The 23016-nt window shown below is 42.0% G+C and overlaps 3 protein-coding genes across 4 annotated transcripts; 2 read left to right on the forward strand and 1 right to left on the reverse strand.

Moving 5' to 3' along the window:
- Positions 1–19: 19 nt before the first annotated feature.
- On the reverse strand, positions 20–7626 carry LOC140288556 (uncharacterized). Of its 2 annotated transcripts, XM_072379196.1 has the most exons (11): positions 7514–7625; positions 5873–6075; positions 4825–4893; positions 3688–3780; positions 3510–3608; positions 3308–3431; positions 2966–3239; positions 2741–2891; positions 2170–2671; positions 1420–1875; positions 20–1352 (listed from the first exon to the last, which is right to left on the reverse strand). In XM_072379196.1, exons 1-11 carry the CDS (start codon positions 7515–7517, stop codon positions 1138–1140), a joined length of 2190 nt encoding a protein of 729 aa, XP_072235297.1. In that variant the 5' UTR covers positions 7518–7625; the 3' UTR covers positions 20–1137. The 2 variants fall into 2 exon arrangements, with proteins under 2 accessions (XP_072235297.1, XP_072235296.1); XM_072379195.1 differs by having other exon boundaries at positions 3308–3608; positions 7514–7626.
- A 1376-nt stretch (positions 7627–9002) lies between these two features.
- Positions 9003–11816, forward strand: LOC140294093 (uncharacterized). The gene is made up of 4 exons (XM_072379576.1): positions 9003–9886; positions 10558–10782; positions 10860–10958; positions 11202–11816. The coding sequence occupies exons 1-4, from the start codon at positions 9605–9607 to the stop codon at positions 11307–11309; spliced, it is 714 nt and encodes a 237-aa protein (XP_072235677.1). The 5' UTR covers positions 9003–9604; the 3' UTR covers positions 11310–11816.
- Positions 11817–12023: 207 nt separating this feature from the next.
- Positions 12024–17806, forward strand: sft2d2b (SFT2 domain containing 2b). The gene is made up of 8 exons (XM_072379577.1): positions 12024–12244; positions 12947–13036; positions 13112–13197; positions 13646–13727; positions 13831–13866; positions 13948–14006; positions 14079–14108; positions 15970–17806. The coding sequence occupies exons 1-8, from the start codon at positions 12176–12178 to the stop codon at positions 16004–16006; spliced, it is 489 nt and encodes a 162-aa protein (XP_072235678.1). The 5' UTR covers positions 12024–12175; the 3' UTR covers positions 16007–17806.
- The last annotated feature ends 5210 nt before the right edge of the window (positions 17807–23016 follow it).

Genomic DNA, 23016 nt, shown 5'->3' on the forward strand with positions numbered 1-23016 from the left:
ACAAACAATCCAACATCTCTTCAGGTTATTGTGGATTTTATAGCAGAAAAACACAGATCCAAAAGCTGAAAACTCCACCAATCACCAGGTGTTACAGTAAATCACTCAGAATTTTCTGCTCATGCACTGATGAAAACAAGCCTGCAGCCTTAACCGGTCACATACAGCCCCAAGTTTAGACCGAAACCACAACACAGCTGCAGAATATGAAAGAAAAGTATGAAAGGCGTGAAAGGAAACATCGCTAAAGGATGGTTGGACTGACCCAGGAACCGAGCTGAGGCGACTTTAGGTTAGCAAAGAAGATCCCTGTGACTGAAAACATCCTTTTCTCCATGAACTTGTCCGCTTAAAGGAGAAAAAGCTCCGAACCCCACAGAGATCCAGTTTTTAAAACAGCTTTTAGGTTTTTCTCCTGACAAAAGTTGACATTGAATCCACTTTTTAACATGTTTAACATGAGTAAAACAAACCAGCAGCTCCATGTCTGAACAAAGGGAGCAGGAAGCACTGATCTTTGGGGGTTCTGAAGCAAAGTCAAACTAAAGACAATTTCACGTTTGTTTTATTCAACACAGATTGGTCCAGTGTTCCAGCTTAATGGGACTATTCATCATGAAATGCAATTAAATGGATATTTGGAGGCATAAAAGAGTTATTTTCAGAGAAGAGCTCTGAGCTGAAACAAGCTGATTAAAGGTCTGATGCTTCCTACTTTTTAGCTGGAAAAATACAGAACATTTGGTTTTAATCTTTTATCCATTAACAGTGAAAAACTGAACTCGATGATGTTGTTGGGATGAAATTAAGTCCATCTTTCACCATGTGTGGATTCAGAACTTGAATTCTGTTGTGTTCTTGTTTCTTATTCTTGTGTTTGGGTCTTTTTTTGTGTTTCCTGTCTTATTCCTGCCTGCTGGTTGTCTTCACTGTTTGCATCTGTATCAATGAGCCGGTTTCCCCCTGCTTGGGTTACTCTTCGGTTCTGTTCGGCCTGAATGGTTCTGGGGTCTTTGTAAAACCTTTCTGGGACTTTTGTGACCCCTCCGCATCACCATGGCGACCCTGACAGATCAATAACCGTGGCCGATGATGTCACTACAGGAGGAAAAGTTCCTGAAACTAACGAAACCGTTGTCACGCCTCCTCGGCCGTCTCCACCCCCGCCGCCCCTCCACCAGCGGTCCCGTGCGTCAGCAGGTGTCGGTTCAGGTGAGTCTTGCGGGTGTAGCTCTTGGGGCAGAAGGCGCAGGCGTAGGGACGGACGTTGCTGTGGGACAACAGGTGCTTCTTCAGGTCGAACTTCCTCCGCAGACATTTGCCGCACTCGGGACAGGAGAAGGGTTTCTCCCCTGCAGGACAGACGGACAGTAAAGCAAAAGAAAACTCTTCCTGAAGGGGTCATGTGAGCGGCCTCACCTGTGTGGATCCTGCGGTGTTCGGTCAGGTGACAGGAGATGGAGAAGGCCTTCCCACAGTCCTGGCAGGCGTACGGCCGCTCCCCGGTGTGCGTCCTCATGTGTTTCTGCAGGTCGCCGCCGGACGGCCAGCCCTTACCGCACACCGTGCACACGTACGGCCGCTCTCCGGTGTGCCGGCGCACGTGCACGTTGAGGCCGGCGAGCGCGGTGAAGTCCTTGGGGCAGTAGGGGCAGCGGTAGGGCCGCTCGCCGGTGTGCGTCCTCAGGTGGCCCTCGAGGCCGTCGCGCGTCTTGAAGCGTTTGCCGCACTGCGGACACAGGAAGCGGCTCTCGCTGCTGTGGCTCGCGCGGTGGGACTGCAGGCCCGCCAGCGAGCCATACGTCTTGTTGCACTGGTCGCACCGGTACGAACGGAAGGTGTGCGTGCGCTGGTGGATACGGAGCTGCGTCACCCCTGCAGAGACAAACCTCGTCAGCTGAGATGATCGGTTCCAACAACAACACTTTAACCAATTCAGCCTCGCTGCTGAACATCTGCCACAGATGTGTGTCACAGCTTGGAAACAAGACATGCAAAGTTTTATCGGCTCGTCTAAAGCGAAGGACTCTGGCTCCAGTTCAAGATCAACTGGACCAAAGTCATGAAGGAGAACTTCTGGTGGCTAATTTTGCTGATTTCTGGCTTCCGCAGCTGGGCTCTATCAGCGCTGACCTGTTCCTACGGCAGCGGTCTACCTGCACAGGTTACCTGGGAAGCTCTGGTCGCAGAAGCGGCAGCTGTAGCACAGCTCGGCGCCCTCCACCGAGTGCGTCTGCAGGTGCCGCAGCAGCAGCGTCTGCGAGCTGAAGGTCTGCTCGCACACGCTGCAGGTCAGGTCGGGCAGCCGGTGCTGCAGGCGGTGGGCGTCCCTCTCCTTGGCCGACTCGAACACCTTGTCACACCTGCTGCAGGTGAAGCCTCCCTTGTCCAGGTGGGTCTGTTTGTGATTGGTCAGGCTGGACAGGTGGTGGAAGGCCTTGTCGCAGCGGCTGCACTGATAGACGGGCCGCGCCCGGTGGGTGCGCTGGTGCGACAGCAGCTCTGCTTTGGTTCTGAAGGCGGCGTTGCATTGGAAGCATGTGTGGGTCCTGGGGGGGCGGGGCCCCGGGGGGCGAGGCTCTCCGGGTTGACTGAGCGTGGTCACAGCCCTGGTCGTGGTCGTGGATAAAGCCGAAGCGCAGGACCTGTTGGTGCGCAGGTGGCGGATCACCTGCAGAAATCGACCGATGTTCAGTTGGGAGCCACTGAGGAAGAGTCGCTCTGTGGGTCAAACACTCACCTGAGACCTGTAGATGAAACATTTGCCACACTGAGGACACCTGTGAGCCACCCGCTGAGAATTGTGGGAAATGCTGTGCAGAGCGTTGGCTGTGACCTCAGAGCTGGAAGGATCTGATTGACTGGGAAAGTCTCCAGGGGAGTCCTTCAACCTGACAGGAACAAAGCAGGTTATCAGACAGCTGTGAGGCCTTTGGAGGGTCCCGGCCCACTGAAGGCGTCTCACCTGCCCACAGGTGTGACCAGACACTCTGCTGCTGAACTCTGATTGGACGTTGACACTGCGGGCGACACGGTCTCACCAATCACAGTCTCCTCTACACCCTCCTGTTCGTCCTCCGTCATCACCACCACCTCCACCTTCACCAGCTCCACGTCCAGCTGCAGAGGATCGTCCGATTGGACGGCCGTGTCGGAGGGAGGGGGGTCAGGATTGGACGGTTCTGCGAGGAGGGGGTGGGACCAGGTGGATAGGAGGGTCCTCTCAGTGTCGCAATCAACTGAGGAGAAGAAGAGATGAAAAACCTGGACTGGACCCTGATTCTCTCAGAGGTCTGCGATGTCGTACCTGTGGTTGTTACTCGCCCCAGCCGACAGCTCTGATTGGTCAGAAGCTCCCTCAGATCGCTCCTGTCTGCCGCCTGCAGACAGTCGTCCAGAGCAGCTGGAGCAGCATGGAGCCAGGAGGCGGCCTGAAGGATGCAAAGACCACACCAAACATGATGAAGAGGCGAGGATGAGGAGCAGCTTATTAACCAGCTGACGAGCACCTGTTTGAAGTCAGGGACGGGGAACTGCTGCTCGATCCTGGACAGGAAGTCCGATACGAGGGACTGGAGGGCGGAGTCAAAGCTCTGGTTAAACACCTCCTGGAACACCAACACAAAGATGATGATGATGATGATGAAATGAAACTGGAGTAAAGCTGCGGTTGAAAGCGACACCGACCTCCAGGAGGAGCCGAGTGTCGGCCGGGGTCCGCGTCAGTTTGGTGGCGAGAGTCGACAGAGCAGAGCAGCATTCGCCAACATCACCATCCAGCTGCCGAGAGAACGGTCATCAGGTCAAAGCACTTAACCTTTAAAAAGCTTCCATAGTGTGTGAAAGAGGTGTAGAAGGGTGTAAAACTCCCCAAAACACAACCCTGGTATTGTTTTAGTTTGTTTGAAAGTTGTTCTGACTTTCATTTCTAAAGTACATCAATGGAACATGAGCCTCAGATATAGTTTATATGTAGATATATATACTCCTTAAGTTGAACTGGACCAAGTTGTTAAAGCAGTGGGATGAAAAGTGGCTGCTGCACATTCACAGTCTTTAGCTAACTCTGCTGGAACATTAGCCTCAGATATAGTTTATCCACTGGGCTCTTATATCCTCTGAGGCTGCTGCTGGATGGAAGATGCATGCTCCTCAGTGCAGCTGACAGCAGAACATTTCCACCAGAAGCTGGCTTCATCCGCCCAGCAGGGTGGAGGTGAGGCTTAGCAGAGGAGGCGGGGCCAACTTAAGCTAAAGACAACTACTTTTCATCCCACTGTTTTAACAACTTGGTCCAATTCAACGCTGGACTGAAGGAACTGAGCCACAAAGAGGATCAGTTCCAGCTCTCAGAGCCTGAACTTCAGAGCAGGGAAATGGAAGCATCTGAGAAATAACTCCTCATGGTTTATTTACTGATTTATTTCTTCCTTTAGCAGCAGCTAACGCTAACAGCTTAGCTAATGAAATAACTCCTCATGGTTTATTTACTGATTTATTTCTTCCTTTAGCAGCAGCTAACGCTAACAGCTTAGCTAACGCTCTGTAACTCAGACAACCTGCAGCTGTGTTTAAGGTGTGTTTCCAACACAACACCGGTCCTCTCCTCACTCTCGCTGCTACATTGAACGCTCTTGGTGTGTTAGCGTTACATTATTGGCATGTTTCTGATAAAGATGTAGGTTTTCAACCAAAAGTCGGCTTTGCTTTGATGCAACAGGCTCTGCATCTACTGTCATGAACTAGTTTATCTGTTGATCAACAGTGAAGATTTAACTGTCTTCATCTCTGCTGAATACACCTGTGAACTGTGGGAGTCCTCACCGTTGCCTCTGAGATGGAGCGGATCTTGTCCAGGTGGGCGTGAACATCAGCTGGATCCGCGAGGGTCACCTGAACAGAAAGACGATTTGAAGTGAAACACGGGAAGGCTGTGTGTTGATTTGGGTTTTAAAGGTAAATCGCTGATTCTGACAGAACAGTTGATTCAGATATTTCTTCGTTTGGGAACTTCTTCACAGCATGAATAACGCCCCAACTGAACGTCATTCATCTTTTTGGGCCTGGCTGGGGTTCATAGATGCAGTTTATCCAACATGCAGCTGAAACAACCGAGTAAAAGCTGCATTTCCTGCCTCATAGGACTCTGGGACATGTTGGACAGGACAGAGATCAGGGCCACAGCACTTTTTATGTTATATCACTTTATTTATTTTATTTTATTTGTATTTATATTAAATGTCAAAAAGTTCTTCAACAACAGTTTGTTAGAGAGCTAAAGTGACCTTTCACCAACAGAAGTGAGTTATTTCCAGCAGCACACCCACTCTAGAGCTTGTTGTCCTTAAGATGTTGCTGTAAGTTTCAGAGTCTCCATGTGAATTATTACCATCGATGTTTAAAGAAAAGTGAGCTGTTCCCATCGATGCTGATCGGAGCCAGAGCCCATAAATACCTGCAACAACTGCAGAGTCATTTCACGCTGGGCCGAAGAAAGATTTTTGTGGATTTTGGGGCACCTGAGTAGAACATTTAGCAGCCAAAAAAAAAGATATTCAAGCCAGGAGCTACTAGAGACTAAATTCAGAACTAAAAAGGAAGAAAAACACAACAGCTGGACAAAAACACGATTTAAAGCTGTTTTAACGAAAGTGAAAATGTAGAGGGTCAATTATGGAACCCTGAGGAACTCCACATGTAAATAATCAACAGATGGGGATAATAATAAACTGTTTTATTTGATTTGAAGTTGCTTTACTGACTTAAAAACTATAAAGAACCATAAATAGAACCAAGAGGAACTTGAATAAGGTGGAAATAAGCATCTGTTTGACCAAAAGTTCAACCTCACAGCTGTGAATGTGTCACCCACCTTGGCTCTCAGAGCCAGCAGCAGCAGACTCCTCTGCCTGTCTGTCAGAAGTTGTGGAACGGCCTCAGTTACCAGGGCAACAAAGTCCTCCAACACCCCATAATGCTTTACGCTTTGCTGCTGTGCCACCTGCCACATGGCTGCCGTCAGCAGGCGGAGAGAAGGGACGAGGAGGCGCAGGGAGGAGAGGGATAACGGGGAGGCTGTTGAGGAGAGAAACATTCAACTGAGTCTGTGTCCTTTAACTCTTAAGAATTTACAGACGGCCTCACATTTGACTCTAGAATACTTTGGTATCCAGAGGAGTTCATGGTGGACTCAATGACTGCAAGGTGCCCAGGTCCTGTGGCTGCAGAACCAGCCCAGATCATCAGCCCTCCACCACCGTGCTTGACAGCTGGTATGAGGTGTTTGTGCTGATCTGCTGTGTTTGGTTTCCTCCAAACGTGCTGCTGTGCATTAGGACCAAACATCTCCACTTTGCTCTGGTCTGTCCAAAGGACATTGTTCCAGAAGTCTTGAGCTTTGTTCAGATGCAGCTTTGCAAACCTAAGCTGTGCTGCCATGTTCTTTTTAGAGAGAAGAGGCTTTCTCCTGCAGCCCTTCCAAACAAGCCATCCTTGTTCAGTCTTTTTCTAACTGTGCTGTCATGACCTTTAACCTTTAGCATGCTAACTGAGGCCTGTAGAGTCTGAGATGTAGCTCTGGGCTTTTTCACCTCGGGGTGACCTTTAACCTTTAGCATGCTAACTGAGGCCTGCAGAGTCTGAGATGTATGACCTTTAACCTTTAACATGCTAACTGAGGCCTGTAGAGTCTGAGATGTAGCTCTGGGCTTTTTCACCTTGGGGTGACCTTTAACCTTTAACATGCTAACTGAGGCCTGTAGAGTCTGAGATGTAGCTCTGGGCTTCTTCACCTTGGGGTGAACTTGCTGGGACGTCCACTCCTGGGAAGATTGACAGCTGTCCTGAATGTTTTCCACTTGTGAATAATCTTTCTCTCTGTAGAATGATGGACTCCAGATAGTCTGGAAATGGCCTTATAACCCTTCCCAGACTGATGGGCAGCAGCAGCTGCTTCTCTAAGGTCATTGCTGATGTCTTTCCTCCTTGGCATCGTGTTAACACACACCTGAATACTCACATTAAATACTAAAGGAGGTGCTCTAACTGTATTGTTTTTCAAAAACAATCCATATTTTCTAAAAAATCCTAATAAATCCCAGTTTTCAGATTGTAGTTTAAGGTACATCTGGCCCCAAAATGTCTATAATCTGGTACATCTATTACAATTAACCATAATTATTGTAACTAAAGCCATTTAGGAATCGGACTCTATCTAAACTACTCGGGTATCTTTCACTTGTGCTGGCTGGCTGTGGTTTTAAGCATCCAGTCGTCGTGAATGGTGAGAAAACAAAAAATGGACCTATTAATGCTGCTGAATGCTCACAGTTTCTGAAAGTTTTACGATGCTTTTACGTGAATAATCACCGTTTGGTGTGTTATGAACATGCCGAATTAAAGTGACAAAACAAATGACTCGTAAACAGCAGTTATTACATCTTAATGACGAATTTAATGCTTCTATAAACTACAAATCATTAAAGGTTACAGTGGGGCCGCCGTGGGGACTCACCCATCCTGCTCCTGCCAGCCGATATTACCACTGTGTTGATACGAGGTTAGCTCTCCGTGCTAACAGCTAACTTCTGTTTACAATGCAGCGGCTCCTGCAAGCTCCGCCCCTTCACACCGGAAGTTAAAGTGACGACACATCCGGAATGCGCATGCGCCGCTCCGAGGCTTCACCGTAATACGTTTCAGAGGGGAATTTCACCTAACTGCCTTTTTTGGTCCAACAAACTGAGATTTAGTCATAAAAATATTTGTAACATCTTTGGAATTAAGTAGAAAATATAACTTAAGAAGTCAGCTGACAGTTTTATCCTGAGTTACTTAATTTAAATGATATTTAAGGTTAAAGTTAATTTTATTGAAACAATTTCATCATTCAGCTGTTTTTTTTAAAAGAAAACACGATTAGATTTATAGTTTCTTTAAAAAAGATAATGTGTAGAAAATTACATTTCTTAACACGACACAATTTAACGTTTGAGAAATTAATTATAATCACATCATACAAGTATATTAAAATGATCTGGCTTATTATTACTGTTTCTGTGGAACTACGTCCTTTAATTAACTGAGCATTTACATATATGTTTTGAAAAAGGATAAGACAAAAAAATGTCTGAATAATTATTCATTATTCCAAATATTTAGTTTGATTAATATAATTAGAAATAAAGTAATGAAAAATATGTTTGTTTCTAATAATTTTAGTTGGAGTTAAAAGTCAAATTGAATGTATAAATGTTTAATTTTATTCTCAGAACATCATCAACAATTCAGCTGCTTTTTCAGATCATTATGACCTCAGTCTGTAGTTTGTCTTTTCATTTACATGTTTAAAATATTTATCGTTTAAATGATATTTCATCAGCAACAATAAGCTGAAATATAAATCTGATTAGTTTTGTTTGTCTGGAAAAGGTGATGAAGTTAAATTTGAATAAATTTAAACCAGATAAGTCAGAAAATGTACGGCTAAATGAACTGATAATTCATTTTTAAGGTTTACAAAATTAATTTAACAGTTTTCCAAACCAGGAAAGATCAGATAAATGGAAAATGTAAACATATTTCCACCCTTATTGTTACTGTGAAGTCAATCTACTTAATATATTGATTTATAATGAGTTTTCAGGTGTTAAAAACCTAATTTTCTCTGACATTTAATGGAAGATATCAAGCATAGTCAGGTATTGGTGAAAGTGAATGAAAATCAGCACAAATCATCAACAGAAGGATCTTTAAAAGTCTTGTTTTAAATCACAAAAATGTTACATTTTACATCTGATGGGTTATTTTACACATTCGTGTCGTCTGAATTCTGCATTTCAAACCGTCTTGTTAATCTTGTCTCATGCCATCATAACAGGCAAATATCTGTGACTGAATCAGAAATTCTAACCATTGTGAAGAACATTTATATGCTGAGAAAAGGAGATAAATCAATGTTCAAAGCAGAGGATGATGATAAAAAAGCTTTAATGAGCCATTTATTATGTAAACTATGAGACACCTGCTGAAATTAAAGCTGATTTAACAGAAAATAACTAAGAAATGAGGGAAATGCACAAAAACAAAGCAATGTGACGTTGTTTTCAGAGTTCAGGGTGAAACCTACAGTGTGTGTGTCCAATATTTATCAGATTGATGACACCGTTAATCAATGAGCAGCTGAAGTGCAGCGAGGTGTTTTCAGCTCATGTGACACAGATCCAGTAAGAAGGTGTAATCTGCCTCCTCCTCCAGGGCTTCGGAACAGGGATTAACTCAGACTTCAGGTCAGAGCAGCTCACATAGCACACAAAAGGAAAAGCAGCTCCAAAAAGGTGGAGGTGTGGACCACAGGATCCGTGTTGAAGCTTCATGGACCCGCAGGGAGTCGAAGGAGGTCCACAGTAAGGATTTCCCTTCCTGCTCCTGCCTCCTCGTCCTCTGCAGCCGAATACAAACCGACTGAACCGAGCGCTGGTCCAAGCTACCTGTGACTCAGGCGGCTTATTTTACACTTTGCTGTTATTTTAGTTCAATAATCCAACATTTAATCTGACATTCTAATCAGTTAAAGTTAGTTCAGGTCCACAAACACACCCTGAAGATGGATCCAGACAGAGGAGAAGCAGAAGTATTTTCAGACACAGAAGATCCGATCTCCCTGCGAGAGGACGACGAGGAAGAGGAGGAAGAGGAGGAAGACGAAGAGGAAGATGCCAAGATCTTCAATGCCTGGATGCAGCAGTACAGAGGGGAGCAAAAGAAGCAAGGAGAAGACGAAGAGGAGGAGAAAGGAGAGAGTGAGAGAGCAGGACCTGACAGCAGATGCAGCTTCGAGCCACCGGTCCAGATGAGGGCCGACCGCCGGTCGTCGCTGCCGTGTCCGGTAAGAAAACCTGCAAAACCAGAGCTCCGGGTCATTGAAATAGGGTTCAGGAGTTCCTGGTTAAGTCGTGATACGCTTTACAGAGAGTCCTGTAGTTGTTCAGAGACTTTGATCTGTGTATTTTAAAGAAATTTGCTTGAGAAATTCTTTAGATTCTGTGTAAAAACAGGGAAGAACACCCAATGATCCAGTCAGAAGCTCCAGAACAACCATGTGTTGAGGCCCGTCTCCAAGATGAAAAAGATGCTAAACGTATAAAAGTAGCTGAGAATTGTTCTGGCTGATTCCCCGAGCCGCCCCCCCTCCTGGTTCTGGTTCTGATGGAGGTTGAAACTTTTTGGACGATCACAGTACCATCATCGTAGCCCCGCCCCCTGGAAACAGGAAGTCTTATTTTATTACACTATTACCTGCACTCTGATTTCAGCCTTTGGTCAAAGCTAAGTTAAAGACTCCTTTAACACCAACACATTGTCCAATAGCTTCCTTCTAAACGCCAGTCCGTCGCCATTGAACAGGAAGTTTCTGTTACTCAGTCATCCATCATTGTCCCACACCACTCGTGTTTTCCATGATATTGAAAACTGGTCGCTAACGCCTCAACGTGGCCATTGTGGCTCAGACTTCTGCACTTACAGACCAGCTGATTGGCTGATTATCTCTGTGTTCAGTCCACTCTCTCAGCCATGGAGTTGTCTCGTCTCCACTCGTCTACTCGCGCTCCAGTGACTGCGAGAGTTTTGCTGCGTCGCTCTTCTTCCCGGCGCCTCCTTCCCTCCCCACAGGAGGCTGCAGTCGTCCCTCTGGAGCGAAGACCTTCCCTCATACCCACCATCCCTGAGGCTTTGCCATCTGAGAGGCGAGCCCAGTTCAGGCGACGCAACGTCATGTCTTTGGTGAGTATTCAGATCAGTTGGTCTTTCCTTGAACAAACTGAGGATCTGACTTTAGATGATGTGTGTTTGTGCTGCAGAGTGATGCGTACAGCGTGTGTCTGATCTGTCACAACGACTTAAATCAGGGATCCGGCGGCACCAGAGAGCTGCAGTGTACGCACACCTTTCACAAAGAGGTAACACAACAGGAAGATCCCCCGCCAACACCTATGCTGTATCCATCAAATTTAGCAAAGAATTATGTGGTTCATCCCTTACCCCAGCTATCCATCAGACCTTTGGAGTGGTCTATCCATGGGTTGCACCAGGAGAGACATTTCTATGAACAATATTTCCTGGTCCTTATGGGAGGTTGGTTCTCTGTTGCCTTATAATCCTTCCCTGGTGGTAACTGACTCTGTTTTGCCCTCTCTCTGCAGTGTATAGAGGAATGGTTGTGGAGGAAACAGTCCTGCCCCACGTGTCACGTTCAGGTGTCAATGCCGCAACCGGTCTACTGGAACTCAACCAGGGTCAAAGTCCCCTAAGATCGACCGGAAACTCCTCTCCATGCCAGGAACTCTCTTCATTAAAACCCAGTTGTGTCATCATTGCTTCCTAAAACAAGGAAGGAACATACAGTACAGTTTGTTTCCCCTCCTTTGAATCCAAATGGGTGATAAAGACTAGAAACAAATCTGTTTGTTTTCTTTTTCTTCTCTTAAACATACAGTGACCCTTTAAACTGATTGGGGGGTCCCTCCAGGTTGAGAACCACCATTTTAAACACATGTAAACCCCTATTATTACCACAGAAGGATGTTTGCGCAGAAAAGTTTATTAGAAACATAAAAGGCCTGTTGGAAGCTCAAGTACAACCGCAGTAACCTCAGTCCTATGTGTTTTTTTTACAGCTTTATGAGCGCTGTGATGATTTTTGAATGATGTTTAATAGTATGAGAGTTACTATGAAGGTTATGCTAGAAAACTATATTTATAATGCCTGGATGTTGTAATCAAGTAGCTGCATTATTTTAATAAAATAAGTACAACATTTAGAATGTGCTGTTCCCCTAAAACATGTTTTTATTTTATTTGTAGTTATGCTTTGTCTTAACTTTTCTTTGTGTGATTATTTTATCCGGTAGTGATTATCACAATTTCACCTCTTTCTGTAATCATTTAATGTTTTCGGTCAATAAAAAAAGGTATTTTAGGGAAACAGCGCCTCCTTTGGTCACGCTGTGGCCAGAGGCGGTACTGCAGGCGGAAGTGCTGCACCTGTTGATGTAAAGTCTGCACCTCTTCTCGCCGCCCCAAAAAACACCTGCTATACCTGAAACTACGAATACCTGGGAAGCATCTGGAAAGTCGCGAAGACTTTAAGTCCTTGTTGGGCAAAAATAAAGAGTTTATGGATAAACTGAAGAAGGTTTTGAGCGGGGAGGACGATGGGAACTCGGACGGGAGCGGCATACTGGAGGTGTTGTTTTTGTTAGCTGTTAGCTGGGAGGAGCAGTGAAGGAGAAGTTAGTGACACTGTAAAGAAAAACTGTCAAATCTCAGTTAAATATGAATGTACATACATGAAACAGGTATTTCTAAATCTGGTATTATTTATACTTTCAGAAGACACCAATATAGTTCATGTTTCTCAAGAATAAACCTTAAATTACCTGAGAAGTCACAGAGAGAAGATGCTGCAGAACTTGCCCGAAAATGTTCGCGTTTTAGATTTTTCTCCATTATCACAGAGATTTAGTAAAGCTTCTCTGTAGATAAACGTGTACATTACAAATAAGAACTTTTATTTAAGTAATTCGGCATAGTTAATATTGAAAAATTGTAAACACAAACTTAAGTTATGGGCTAAAATTATTAATTATTATCTTTATTGCTTTTACTTTTGACAGTACGAGGCTTATTTATTAATGAAATGTTCTCTAAATGAAAGTGTTTAATTGTACTTTTGATCTTTTAAAAGTGGATTAGTGATTACACTCTTTAATTAAGTACAATTTTAAGTCTTTTGCCCTTGAAAACCGAATAATTTTATTAGGGTTGATGCCCAGATTTTAAATTCATCCGTACTAGTTTGACTTTCATCAAAGAAAAAGCTCCAAGGTGAAGTTAAATTGATGTGTTAAAACCACTTGAGTTTTTGACGACGACGCCGTCTCTGCAGAGAGCCAATCAGGCCTCCACCTTGGCCTGGGGGACGAGGATGAAGGGCTTCTTGATCTGTTTCATTTTGGGTGCCTTCTGCTCCATCCTGGTGAGTTGGTGAATCGTCCACCTTGCTTTCCTGTCTTGATTCCTGGTAACAGCCTGTCTGTCTCCCTGTAATCAGGGCACCTGCCTTTTGTGGATCCCAGGTTTTGGACTTCCAGTGTTCGCCGTCCTCTACAGCGTGGGAAACGTCTGCGCTCTGGCCAGGTACCAACAGGAACCGGTTAGAGCCAAATCAGACCTGACCAAAGTCAACTTAACTTTATTAAAATAACAGAAAAATAGGAGAAATGTAAAGCAATGAGTCCAATGAGTTTGGAGGCATTTACTGGAACTGGACTAGATCAGATGTTTCTATTGGAAGTGGAAATCTTCTGGGTGAATACTGAGCTTAAACCCGCCCAAAGCAGCATTAGATGGTTAATAAAACTCTTCATGCAAACCTGACCATAACTAACTCGACTAAAGGTAAAAATGACCACATGACGAGCTTTCCAAAGAGCTTCTTCACCCAGCGTCCTTCAGGTCCTGATCTGACTCCGGCTTGTCTTGGTATTAAAGAGGAAACACTTCCCTCTAGTGGTGGACGGCAGAACTGCGCGTGTCAGCAGCTCCATGTGTTGACGCCCTGTTGAACGTCTCCTTGTGCTTTCAGCACCATGTTCCTGATCGGTCCGCTGCGGCAGCTGAAGACCATGTGCGCTAAAGTGCGCGCGCTTGCCACCGCCATCATGCTGGTGAGAACAAACCTGGTTTCATGGTTCCAGGCGGAGGTTTTGTAAGACTTTCAGAGCTACCTGTGGAGGCTGTGATCGTGTGTGTGTGTGTGTGTCTCTGCAGGTGTGTCTGGTGCTGACGCTGTGCGCCGCTTTCTGGGTGAGAATCTATTCGAACACTGTTTCGTGTCCTTTTTGTCATGTTTTTTGTATAATCTTTGTGCTTTTTCTGTCTTTGCAGTGGAAGAACAAAGGCCTCGCTCTGCTCTTCTGTATCCTGCAGTTTCTGGCTTTCAGCTGGTAGAAAACGCACAAACATGCTTATTCCTGTGTGAGTGTCACCTGTCTGACGGCTGCTGTTTTGTATTACAGGTACGGCCTCTCGTACATCCCCTTCGCCAGGTAAATGCACTCAAACACACCTGAGGAGATAAAACTTGATTTTAGGAAACATGTGCAGTAATTTACTGATAAATGATGCAGTTTATGAGGCAGAAACAGAGTTTTTATCAGTTCTCAGCAGCTTTAAAGTGAATATCTGGTCTGAGCTCCTTTATTCTCCAACACAGCCTGAACCCTCTGAGACAAGCTTTCTGTCATTTCTTTAAGGAGTCTTCAGGAATAGTTCTCCAGGCTTCTTGAAGGACATCCCAAAGCTCTTCTTTGGATGTGGGCTGCCTTTTGTTCCGTTCTCTGTCAGATGATCCCACACTGCTTCAATAATGTTGAGGTCCGGGCTCTGGGGAGGATTCATCCCTCCATAAGACCTGTTGCCACTGATTTTCAGTCCACTTCTTGTGTCATTTGGCACAGCTCAGCCTTTTCTCCCTGTTTCCCTTCCTTAAGAACGGCTTCTTGACAGCCACCCTTCCATGGAGCCCATTTCTGATGAGGCTTGGGCCAACAGTAGATGGATCAGCTGAAGGTCCAGATGCATCTCTCAGGTCCTGTCAGGTCACAGCTGGATTTTTTCCTCTTTCTTAAGGACATCACTTTCAGATCCTGTTCATCTGCTGGAGATAGTTTTTTAGGCCTGACACTTCTTCTTTTGTCCTCCACTTGTCCAGTTTCCTCAAATGTTTTAAGGACACACTGCACACCATGCTGAGATATGCCAAGTTTTCAGCTAATAGCTCTTTGGGAATCACCTTGTTGCTGCAGAAATCCTATTTTCTGTCTGTCAAACTGTGTTTTCTTTGCTGTTTTTCATAGATGCAGCTAAAGAAATGGGAACAAATGGTGTGTCTTTGTGACAAAGTGCCTAAAGATCCAGTTTAAAATGGCTTCTTTGCTAAGTTGTCTGTTCTGTGTCGACACAACACTGGTTCATCCCTTGAGTTAGGAGCCTTTTTTCTGCCTGAAGGGTTCAAAGGTCAGAGTTAAGTGGCTGAACAAAGAAAAAACCTCTGAAAATGCTCAGGAACAAGGACTGAAGATGAGGGGAAAAAGCAGAAAATGTCCAAAGAAAAACTGAAAGAGCTTCAGAAAGCTGCAGAACTGCTGATCAGGGATCAGGAGTCTGGGTTTCCGGGACATAATCTGAGGTTGTTTTCGGGGTTTAAAATGTGGCGTTCCACATGGATCTACACTTGAACTCCTTCCATTCTCTGTGAACATGGATTTTTTTCATTTCTTTGCTGATGCTACAAACATCTGTGATGTATGAGGACTGGATCTGAACTTTAAATGAACAAAATTAGCTGTTTCTACTTGAATTTGAGGAAAGTTCAATCATTTTTTCCACAACGACTTCAGTGAAGCTCGTATGAAAGTTCAATATGAATCCTGTTCAGTTCTGATACCTGCAGGAAGTTTGGTGTGAAACAGAATATCTGGAGCTTATTAAATATCATTTAGATGTTTCCATGCAATGATTAAGAGGCAGTGAACTGAATAATTTCATGTCAATTAGAATCCTTTTTTTTTTAGATAATTATACTAAATATTATTGACTGAATCATTGTTAAATCAGTTTATTAGCAGCAGTCTTTATCTTAGTATTTATTCCTGTCAGTGAATGGTACTTTTCTGATTAAGTGTGGCCCAGTTTTGAGGTTCTGCTCGGACTCCATGTGTATTTTCTTTATATGTAAAGAAAAGCCACTCAGGTCGTGTCTTTTAAACAGAAGTGACACAAAGTTTCAGTGTTTCTTTGTTTTTATGGTTTGATGATTGATCAGAATAATGTTTTTCGATCAGATGTTTAACCCTAAAACACATGTTCTGTCCCTGTATTTATGGATCGATTTTTACTTTGTTTCAGAGACGCTGTCATCAAATTATTTTCGCTCTGCATGTAGAGTCACGGCTGCGCCGACCAATCAGGACGCAGGAAACTGCGGCGTGTGTCCAATCAGCACCTGGACTGTTTTATTGAAGGTTTTACTTTAATTCTTTATTTATTTTAAGTTCCCGCTGGAGTTTTAACTGAAACTCGTGTCTGGTTTAAACATTTCATAACGTTTATAAAACAGCTGTGATATTTAAGTGTTTATTAATGTTAACAGTTATGACTTAAAAGTGTTTTCATTATGAGTTTATCTGCTAATTATTTTCACAAATTACAGTTTTATTTTTGTCATTTTTTATTTTTGTTGAAAGAAGACGAGAACAATCAAATAATTCTCTTTTAACTGGTTTAGTTATGATGTTTTTGATGATTTAGACTCTGAAAGGTTAAAACTTCATGTGAACAGAATTATTTAAACCACATATTTAGCAATAAGCACCACAAAGACAACATGGCAGCAGAAGGTTTTTACCTCTGAACTACTCTTAAAGTTCCAGATGTTTTCTGACTGAATCGTTCACACAACAGAATCCTAACGGACAGAACATGAATACAAAGAGAGCAACGACCCTAAATCTGAGGCTAAAAACCAACATGCAGGGTGCAGAAATAAGAAGGTGAGCAAAGAGATGTGAAATTAAAAGCTGCAGTTAGAAATTAGAACCAGAGGGAGCATTGCATCCATTGTTCTGGAGAATCGTGGCCCCAAAGAAGCCAACAGAACCACATCATCTGCAAAGAACTGTAACCCTGAGGTTCCCAGACCAGACGCCCTCCTCTCCCCGACTGCACCTCCAGAACCGGTCCATGAGGATCGGGGACGAGGGGCCGTCCTGGTGGAGTCCAACCTGCTCCGTAAATCAGAACCACTGTGGACCAGGAAGGTGGACCCAGCTCTGACTGGACTCGAGTCATGAATTTAATGACTTCAGACTTGACAAAATGATAAAAGACTTGAAACTCGACTTTAACTTTCACTGAAATGACTTTACTTTGACTTCAGCCTTTTGACTTGGAAGTACTTGATCCTACAGAACATGATCAAAGTCTGAAAGCTAATGCCAGCTTAATGAGGGACTTCAGCATTGGTGCACCACATAGCGCACGTTGATTTTCTGAGTTGCACAGACTCTGTTCCAACCAGTACACAGAAACATGCGTTTTAACCAACAAAAGTCTGCAAAAGCTACAGCAAGAACATAAGAACCAACCCTGATGTCATTCGCCCCTAAAGTTTCCCTCGGGCTGTCGCTGATAAGATCTACGGGTGTTTAATACTGATTACCAGACACAGTCAGGAGGAATGATCTTATTCTATATACTAATCAGAAATGTCCAGCTGTTAGCTTACCAGCTTACTTTCTAATTGTGAGCAAAGTCATAAAAAACACATGTTTGTTTTTCAAGAGTAAAGCTGGAGACTAGAATGTAAAACGGTTTGTTAGAAACCATTTAGTCATTTTTAGTTACTTAAAATGTACTTAATATCTAACTTAATGTGTAAGATTTAGTCCTGAATGTTTCAAACTGTGGAATGATAGGAGCGCCACAAAAGTAAATGATAAAAATGGTGAAATAATGAGAAAACTAATTAGTGAATATGAAAGAGAACAAATGAAAGGATAACTGAATGAATTAAAAATGTGGACATAAAGTGAAAATGTCATGACACAAAAAATTTACATTAAAAAACTGTTTGAATTTAGAAATAACTTGTCAAATAGATATAGAATAAATTAATGATTTAATTTATTATGAACATTTGTTTTCACATTTATGGCACTTTTGTTGTTTCATACTTATATTTGGAACTGGCTTCTCAAAAAATAAATTTACTTCTTAAAAAAAGTGTTTTTTAGTTTTTTACATTTATTAATTCCTCTTGATATTTATTTTTCGGGACACCTCTGTTGTTCCATATTTTTATTTTCCGTTCTTTTTGGCACTTCTGATGTTACATATTTTTATTTTTCCTCCTTTTTGGAAGGACTGTTGTTCCATATTTTAATTTTTCCTCCTTTTTGGCAAAACTGTGGTTCCATATTTTTTACATTTTCCTCCTTTTTGGCACTTGTGTTGTTCCATATTTAAATTTTTCCTCCTTTTTGGCAAAACTGTGGTTCCATATTTTTTACATTGTTCTCCTTTTTGGCACTTCTGTTGTTCCATATTTTTTACATTTTCCTCCTTTTTGCACTTCTGTTATTCCATATTTTTTACATTTTCCTCCTTTTTGCACTTCTGTTATTCCATATTTAAAATTTTCCTCCTTTTTGGCAAAACTGTGGTTCCATATTTTTTACATTTTCCTCCTTTTTGGCACTTATGTTCCATACTATTTACATTTTCCTCTGTTTTGGCACTTCTGTTATTCCATGTTTTTTACATTTTCCTTCTTTTTGGCACTTCTGTTCCATATTTTTCTCCTTTTTGGCACTTATGTTTCATACTATTTACATTTTCCTGTGTTTTGGCACTTCTGTTATTCCATATTTTTTACATTTTTCTCCTTTTTGGCACTTCTGTTTTTCCACATTTGAATGTTTCCTCCTTTTTTGGCAAAACTGTGGTTCCATATTTTTTACATTTTCCTCCTTTTTGGCACTTATGTTCCATACTATTTACATTTTCCTTTGTTTTGGCACTTCTGTTCCATATTTTTTACATTTTTCTCCTTTTTGGCACTTCTGTCTTTCCACATTTGAATGTTTCCTCCTTTTTGGCAAAACTGTGGTTCCATATTTTTTATATTGTTCTCCTTTTTGGCACTTCTTTTTTCCATATTTTAATTTTTCCTCATTTTTGGTAAAACTGTTGTTCCATATTTGTATTTTTCCTCCTTTTTGGCAGAACTGTGGTTCCATATTTTTTACACTTTCCTCCTTTTTGACACTTCTGTTGTTCCAAATTTTTAAAATTTTCCTCGTTTTTGGCAAAACTGTGGTTCCATATTTTTTACATTTTCCTCTTTTTTGGCACTTATGTTCCATACTATTTACATTTTCCTCTGTTTTGGCACTTCTGTTATTCCATATTTTTTACATTTTTCTCCTTTTTGGCACTTCTGTCTTTCCACATTTGAATGTTTCCTCCTTTTTGGCAAAACTGCGGTTCCATATTTTTTACATTGTTCTCCTTTTTGGCACTTCTTTTTTCCATATTTTAATTTTTCCTAATTTTTGGTAAAACTGTTGTTCCATATTTTTATTTTTCCTCCTTTTTGGCAGAACTGTGGTTCCATATTTTTTACATTTTCCTCCTTTTTGGCACTTCTGTTGTTCCATATTTTTTACATTGTTCTTCTTGTTGGCACTTCTTTTTTCCATATCTTAATTTCTCCTCATTTTTGGCAAAACTGTGGTTCCATACTTCTTACATTTTCCTCCTTTTTGGCAAAACTGTGGTTCCATATTCTTACATTTTCCTCCTTTTTGGCACTTCTGTTCCAAATTTTTAAAATCTTCCTCCTTTTTGGCAAAACTGTGGTTCCATATTTTTTATATTTTCCTCCTTTTTGGCACTTCTGTTATTCCATTTTTTAAAAACATTTTCCTCCTTTTTGGCACTTATGTTCCATACTATTTACTTTTTCCTCTGTTTTGGCACTTCTGTTATTCCATATTTTTTACATTTTCCTCTGTTTTGGCACTTCTGTTGTTCCATGTTTTTTAACATTTCCTCCTTTTTGCACTTCTGTTGTTCCATATTTAAAATTTTCCTCCTTTTTGGCAAAACTGTGGTTCCATATTTTTTACATTTTCCTCCTTTTTGGCACTTATGTTCCATACTATTTACATTTTCCTCTGTTTTGGCACTTCTGTTATTCCATATTTTTTACATTTTTCTCCTTTTTGGCACTTCTGTCTTTCCACATTTGAATGTTTCCTCCTTTTTGGCAAAACTGCGGTTCCATATTTTTTACATTGTTCTCCTTTTTGGCACTTCTTTTTTCCATATTTTAATTTTTCCTAATTTTTGGTAAAACTGTTGTTCCATATTTTTATTTTTCCTCCTTTTTGGCAGAACTGTGGTTCCATATTTTTTACATTTTCCTCCTTTTTGGCACTTCTGTTGTTCCATATTTTTTACATTGTTCTTCTTGTTGGCACTTCTTTTTTCCATATCTTAATTTCTCCTCATTTTTGGCAAAACTGTGGATCCATACTTCTTACATTTTCCTCCTTTTTGGCAAAACTGTGGTTCCATATTCTTACATTTTCCTCCTTTTTGGCACTTCTGTTATTCCATTTTTAAAAAACATTTTCCTCCTTTTTGGCACTTATGTTCCATACTATTTACTTTTTCCTCTGTTTTGGCACTTCTGTTATTCCATATTTTTTACATTTTCCTCTGTTTTGGCACTTCTGTTGTTCCATGTTTTTTAACATTTTCCTCATTTTTGGCAAAACTGTGGTTCCATATTTTTTACATTTTCCTCCTTTTTGGCAGTTATGTTCCATACTATTTACATTTTCCTCTGTTTTGGCACTTCTGTTGTTCCATATTTTTTAAATTTTTCTCCTTTTTGGCACTTCTGTTTTTCCACATTTAAATGTTTCCTCCTTTTTGGCAAAACTGTGGTTCCATATTTTTTACATTATTCTCCTTTTTGGCAAAACTGTGGTTCCATATTTTTTACATTTTCCTCCTTTTTGGTACTTCTGTTGTTCCATATATTTTACATTGTTCTCCTTGTTGGCACTTCTTTTTTCCATATTTTAATTTTCCTCCTTTTTGGCAAAACTGTGATTCCATATTTTTTACATTTTCCTCCTTTTTGGCACTTCTGTTGTTCCAAAATTTTTTAATTTTCCTCCTTTTTGGCAAAACTGTGGTTCCATATTTTTGACATTTTCCTCCTTTTTGGCACTTCTGTTGTTCCAAATTTTTTTAATTTTCCTCCTTTTTGGCAAAACTGTGGTTCCATATTTTTGACATTTTCCTCCATTTTGGCACCTGTTATTCCGTTTTTTTACATTGTTCTCCTTTTTGGCAAAACTGTGATTCCATTTTTTTTTCCATTTTCCTCCTTTTTGGCACTTCTGTTTTTCCACATTTTAATTTTTCCTGCCTTTTAATAAGTTGATTTAATCAGAAATATTTTTCCATATTTTTTACATTTTCATTTTTAAAGTTGATTCAAACATCTTTAAAAACAGCTAAAGTTAAGCTTTTTCTTCAGGTCTTTTTGTTAGCTTTCTGTTTTATGTTAGCGTAGCTTTATGTTAGCCTAGCTTAGCTCGACCCGTTGAGGGTAAATATTTTTACCTGATAATTCTGTAATTAAAGATATTTCCAGTTTATGATTTTATGGCCGTTGTTTTTGACATTCTTGTGTGGAGAGAAGCTTCCTGCCTTCAGTGAGTTGATTTAATCACAAATAATGGCACATTTTCTGACTTTAGTTCCCACTGCATTAAAAACTTTCTGTTTTTGCTCGTTAGCTTAAAAGTGTCGTATTGTTGCGGCCCTTTCCTTTGTAGCTGCTCTGCATTAAATTGTGATGTTTGACTGGAAGCAGCACATCTCAGGTGTGGCGGATCAAACTTCCGCCCGTGTTTACGTGTCACCTGCTTTCTGTTTACCTGTCTCTCTGCTCCACGTCGTCTTTATGCCCGTTAAGTCTCTAAAGCCTGTAATCTCAGCGCTCCGCCGCCGGCTGATTAAAGCACACACACACTCCCTTTCTGAGGTATCGGATGTCGTCTTTGTGTCGGTCCAGATGTTCACCTCCTGGTTTTGACCTATTCTCCATTACATGCTGATCTGAACAGCTTACGGTGTTTTCATGTGACATTTAAACCTTCTGACGACCGACATCGCAGCTGATTCATCGCAAGCATCTGAACTTCTTCAGATTTTAACCTTTCAGACACATTTTTACAGGAAAGTTCACATTTTAACCAGATAAAGAAAAATACATTTCCATGTTTTAATTTTATTTTTGATCCTTTTCTATGAACAAAGCTGCTGCAACTTCTGATCTTTTTCATGTTTTTCTGTCATTTTATCCACATAAAAACAACAGAAAATCAATAAAATGTCTTTAATCAGATCCTGATTCTTCAGTGTCTGAGTGGCAGAGAACTGGTGTTCGTATCTGTCAGTTTCATCTGTTCTCAGAGAAATCATCAGTAAGGAGGAGGAACAGCAGCTCAGCATCTGTCACATCTGTCTGCTCCACAGACTCATCAGAGTCTGACCCCCCGGTTCACTTCATCAGGACTCAGAGATACCCAGTCTTCATTACTGCTGACACATGAGCCGCATTAGCCGCTTCCTAACCTTCCCGCTCTGCTTCTAAGCTGCTTCCTAACCTTCCCTCTCTGCTTCTAAGCCGCTTCCTAACCTTCCCGCTCTTTTTTGAAGTCTCTTCCTAATCTTCCCGCTCTTTTTTGAAGTCACTTCCTAACCTTCCCGCTCTGCTTCTAAACCGCTTCCTAACCTTCCCTCTCTGCTTCTAAGCCGCTTCCTAACCTTCCCGCTCTGCTTCGAAGCCGCTTCCTAACCTTCCCGCTCTGTTTCTAAACCGCTTCCTAACCTTCCCGCTCTGTTTCTAAACCGTTTCCTAACCTTCTCGCTCTTTTTTGAAGCCGCTTCCTAACCTTCCCGCTGTTTTTTTAAACCGCTTCCTAACCTTCCCGCTCTTTTTTGAAGCCGCTTCCTAACCTTCCCGCTCTTTTTTGAAGTCGCTTCCTAACCTTGCCGCTCTTTTTTGAAGCCGCTTCCTAACCTTCCCGCTCTTTTTTGAAGCCACTTCCTTATCTTGAACCAGCACCGCGTCTTTGCCAGCCTGGAACCACTTTCAGTGGGGACTTGGGACAGGGTTATGGTGACCATCTTTACCAGCCAATTTAAACTAAACATTTTAACATTTTGACTAAAACATGACTATTGCTGTGCCGGCAAACACCTGCACAGCAGATGGATTCCGTGGTGAAACTCCACCCTCCCAAGATTAAAGCAGTATTTTTCAGATTTATCCTCTGTATTTGATGCTAAAGTTTCCAAACTGTCTGT

Source organism: Leuresthes tenuis, unplaced genomic scaffold (assembly GCF_036924035.1).
Source record: "Leuresthes tenuis unplaced genomic scaffold, fLeuTen1.0.hap1 SCAF_1, whole genome shotgun sequence".
Classification (NCBI taxonomy): Eukaryota; Metazoa; Chordata; class Actinopteri; order Atheriniformes; family Atherinopsidae; genus Leuresthes; species Leuresthes tenuis.

Bases quoted from the DNA above. Each gene is read 5' to 3' on its own strand.
- LOC140288556 (XM_072379195.1), bottom strand. The intron at 3,781-4,824 runs GTGAGGACTCCC...TTCTCTCGGCAG, and splicing joins GCTCCATCTCAGAGGCAACG to CTGGATGGTGATGTTGGCGA. The intron at 2,672-2,740 runs GTGAGTGTTTGA...CGATTTCTGCAG, and splicing joins GTTTCATCTACAGGTCTCAG to GTGATCCGCCACCTGCGCAC.
- LOC140294093 (XM_072379576.1), top strand. From the start codon at position 9,605: ATGGATCCAGACAGAGGAGAAGCAGAAGTATTTTCAGACACAGAAGAT. The intron at 9,887-10,557 runs GTAAGAAAACCT...CTCTGTGTTCAG, and splicing joins GGTCGTCGCTGCCGTGTCCG to TCCACTCTCTCAGCCATGGA. The intron at 10,959-11,201 runs GTAACACAACAG...CTCTCTCTGCAG, and splicing joins CGCACACCTTTCACAAAGAG to TGTATAGAGGAATGGTTGTG.
- sft2d2b (XM_072379577.1), top strand. From the start codon at position 12,176: ATGGATAAACTGAAGAAGGTTTTGAGCGGGGAGGACGATGGGAACTCG. The intron at 13,198-13,645 runs GTACCAACAGGA...TTGTGCTTTCAG, and splicing joins AACGTCTGCGCTCTGGCCAG to CACCATGTTCCTGATCGGTC. The intron at 13,867-13,947 runs GTGAGAATCTAT...CTGTCTTTGCAG, and splicing joins CGCTGTGCGCCGCTTTCTGG to TGGAAGAACAAAGGCCTCGC.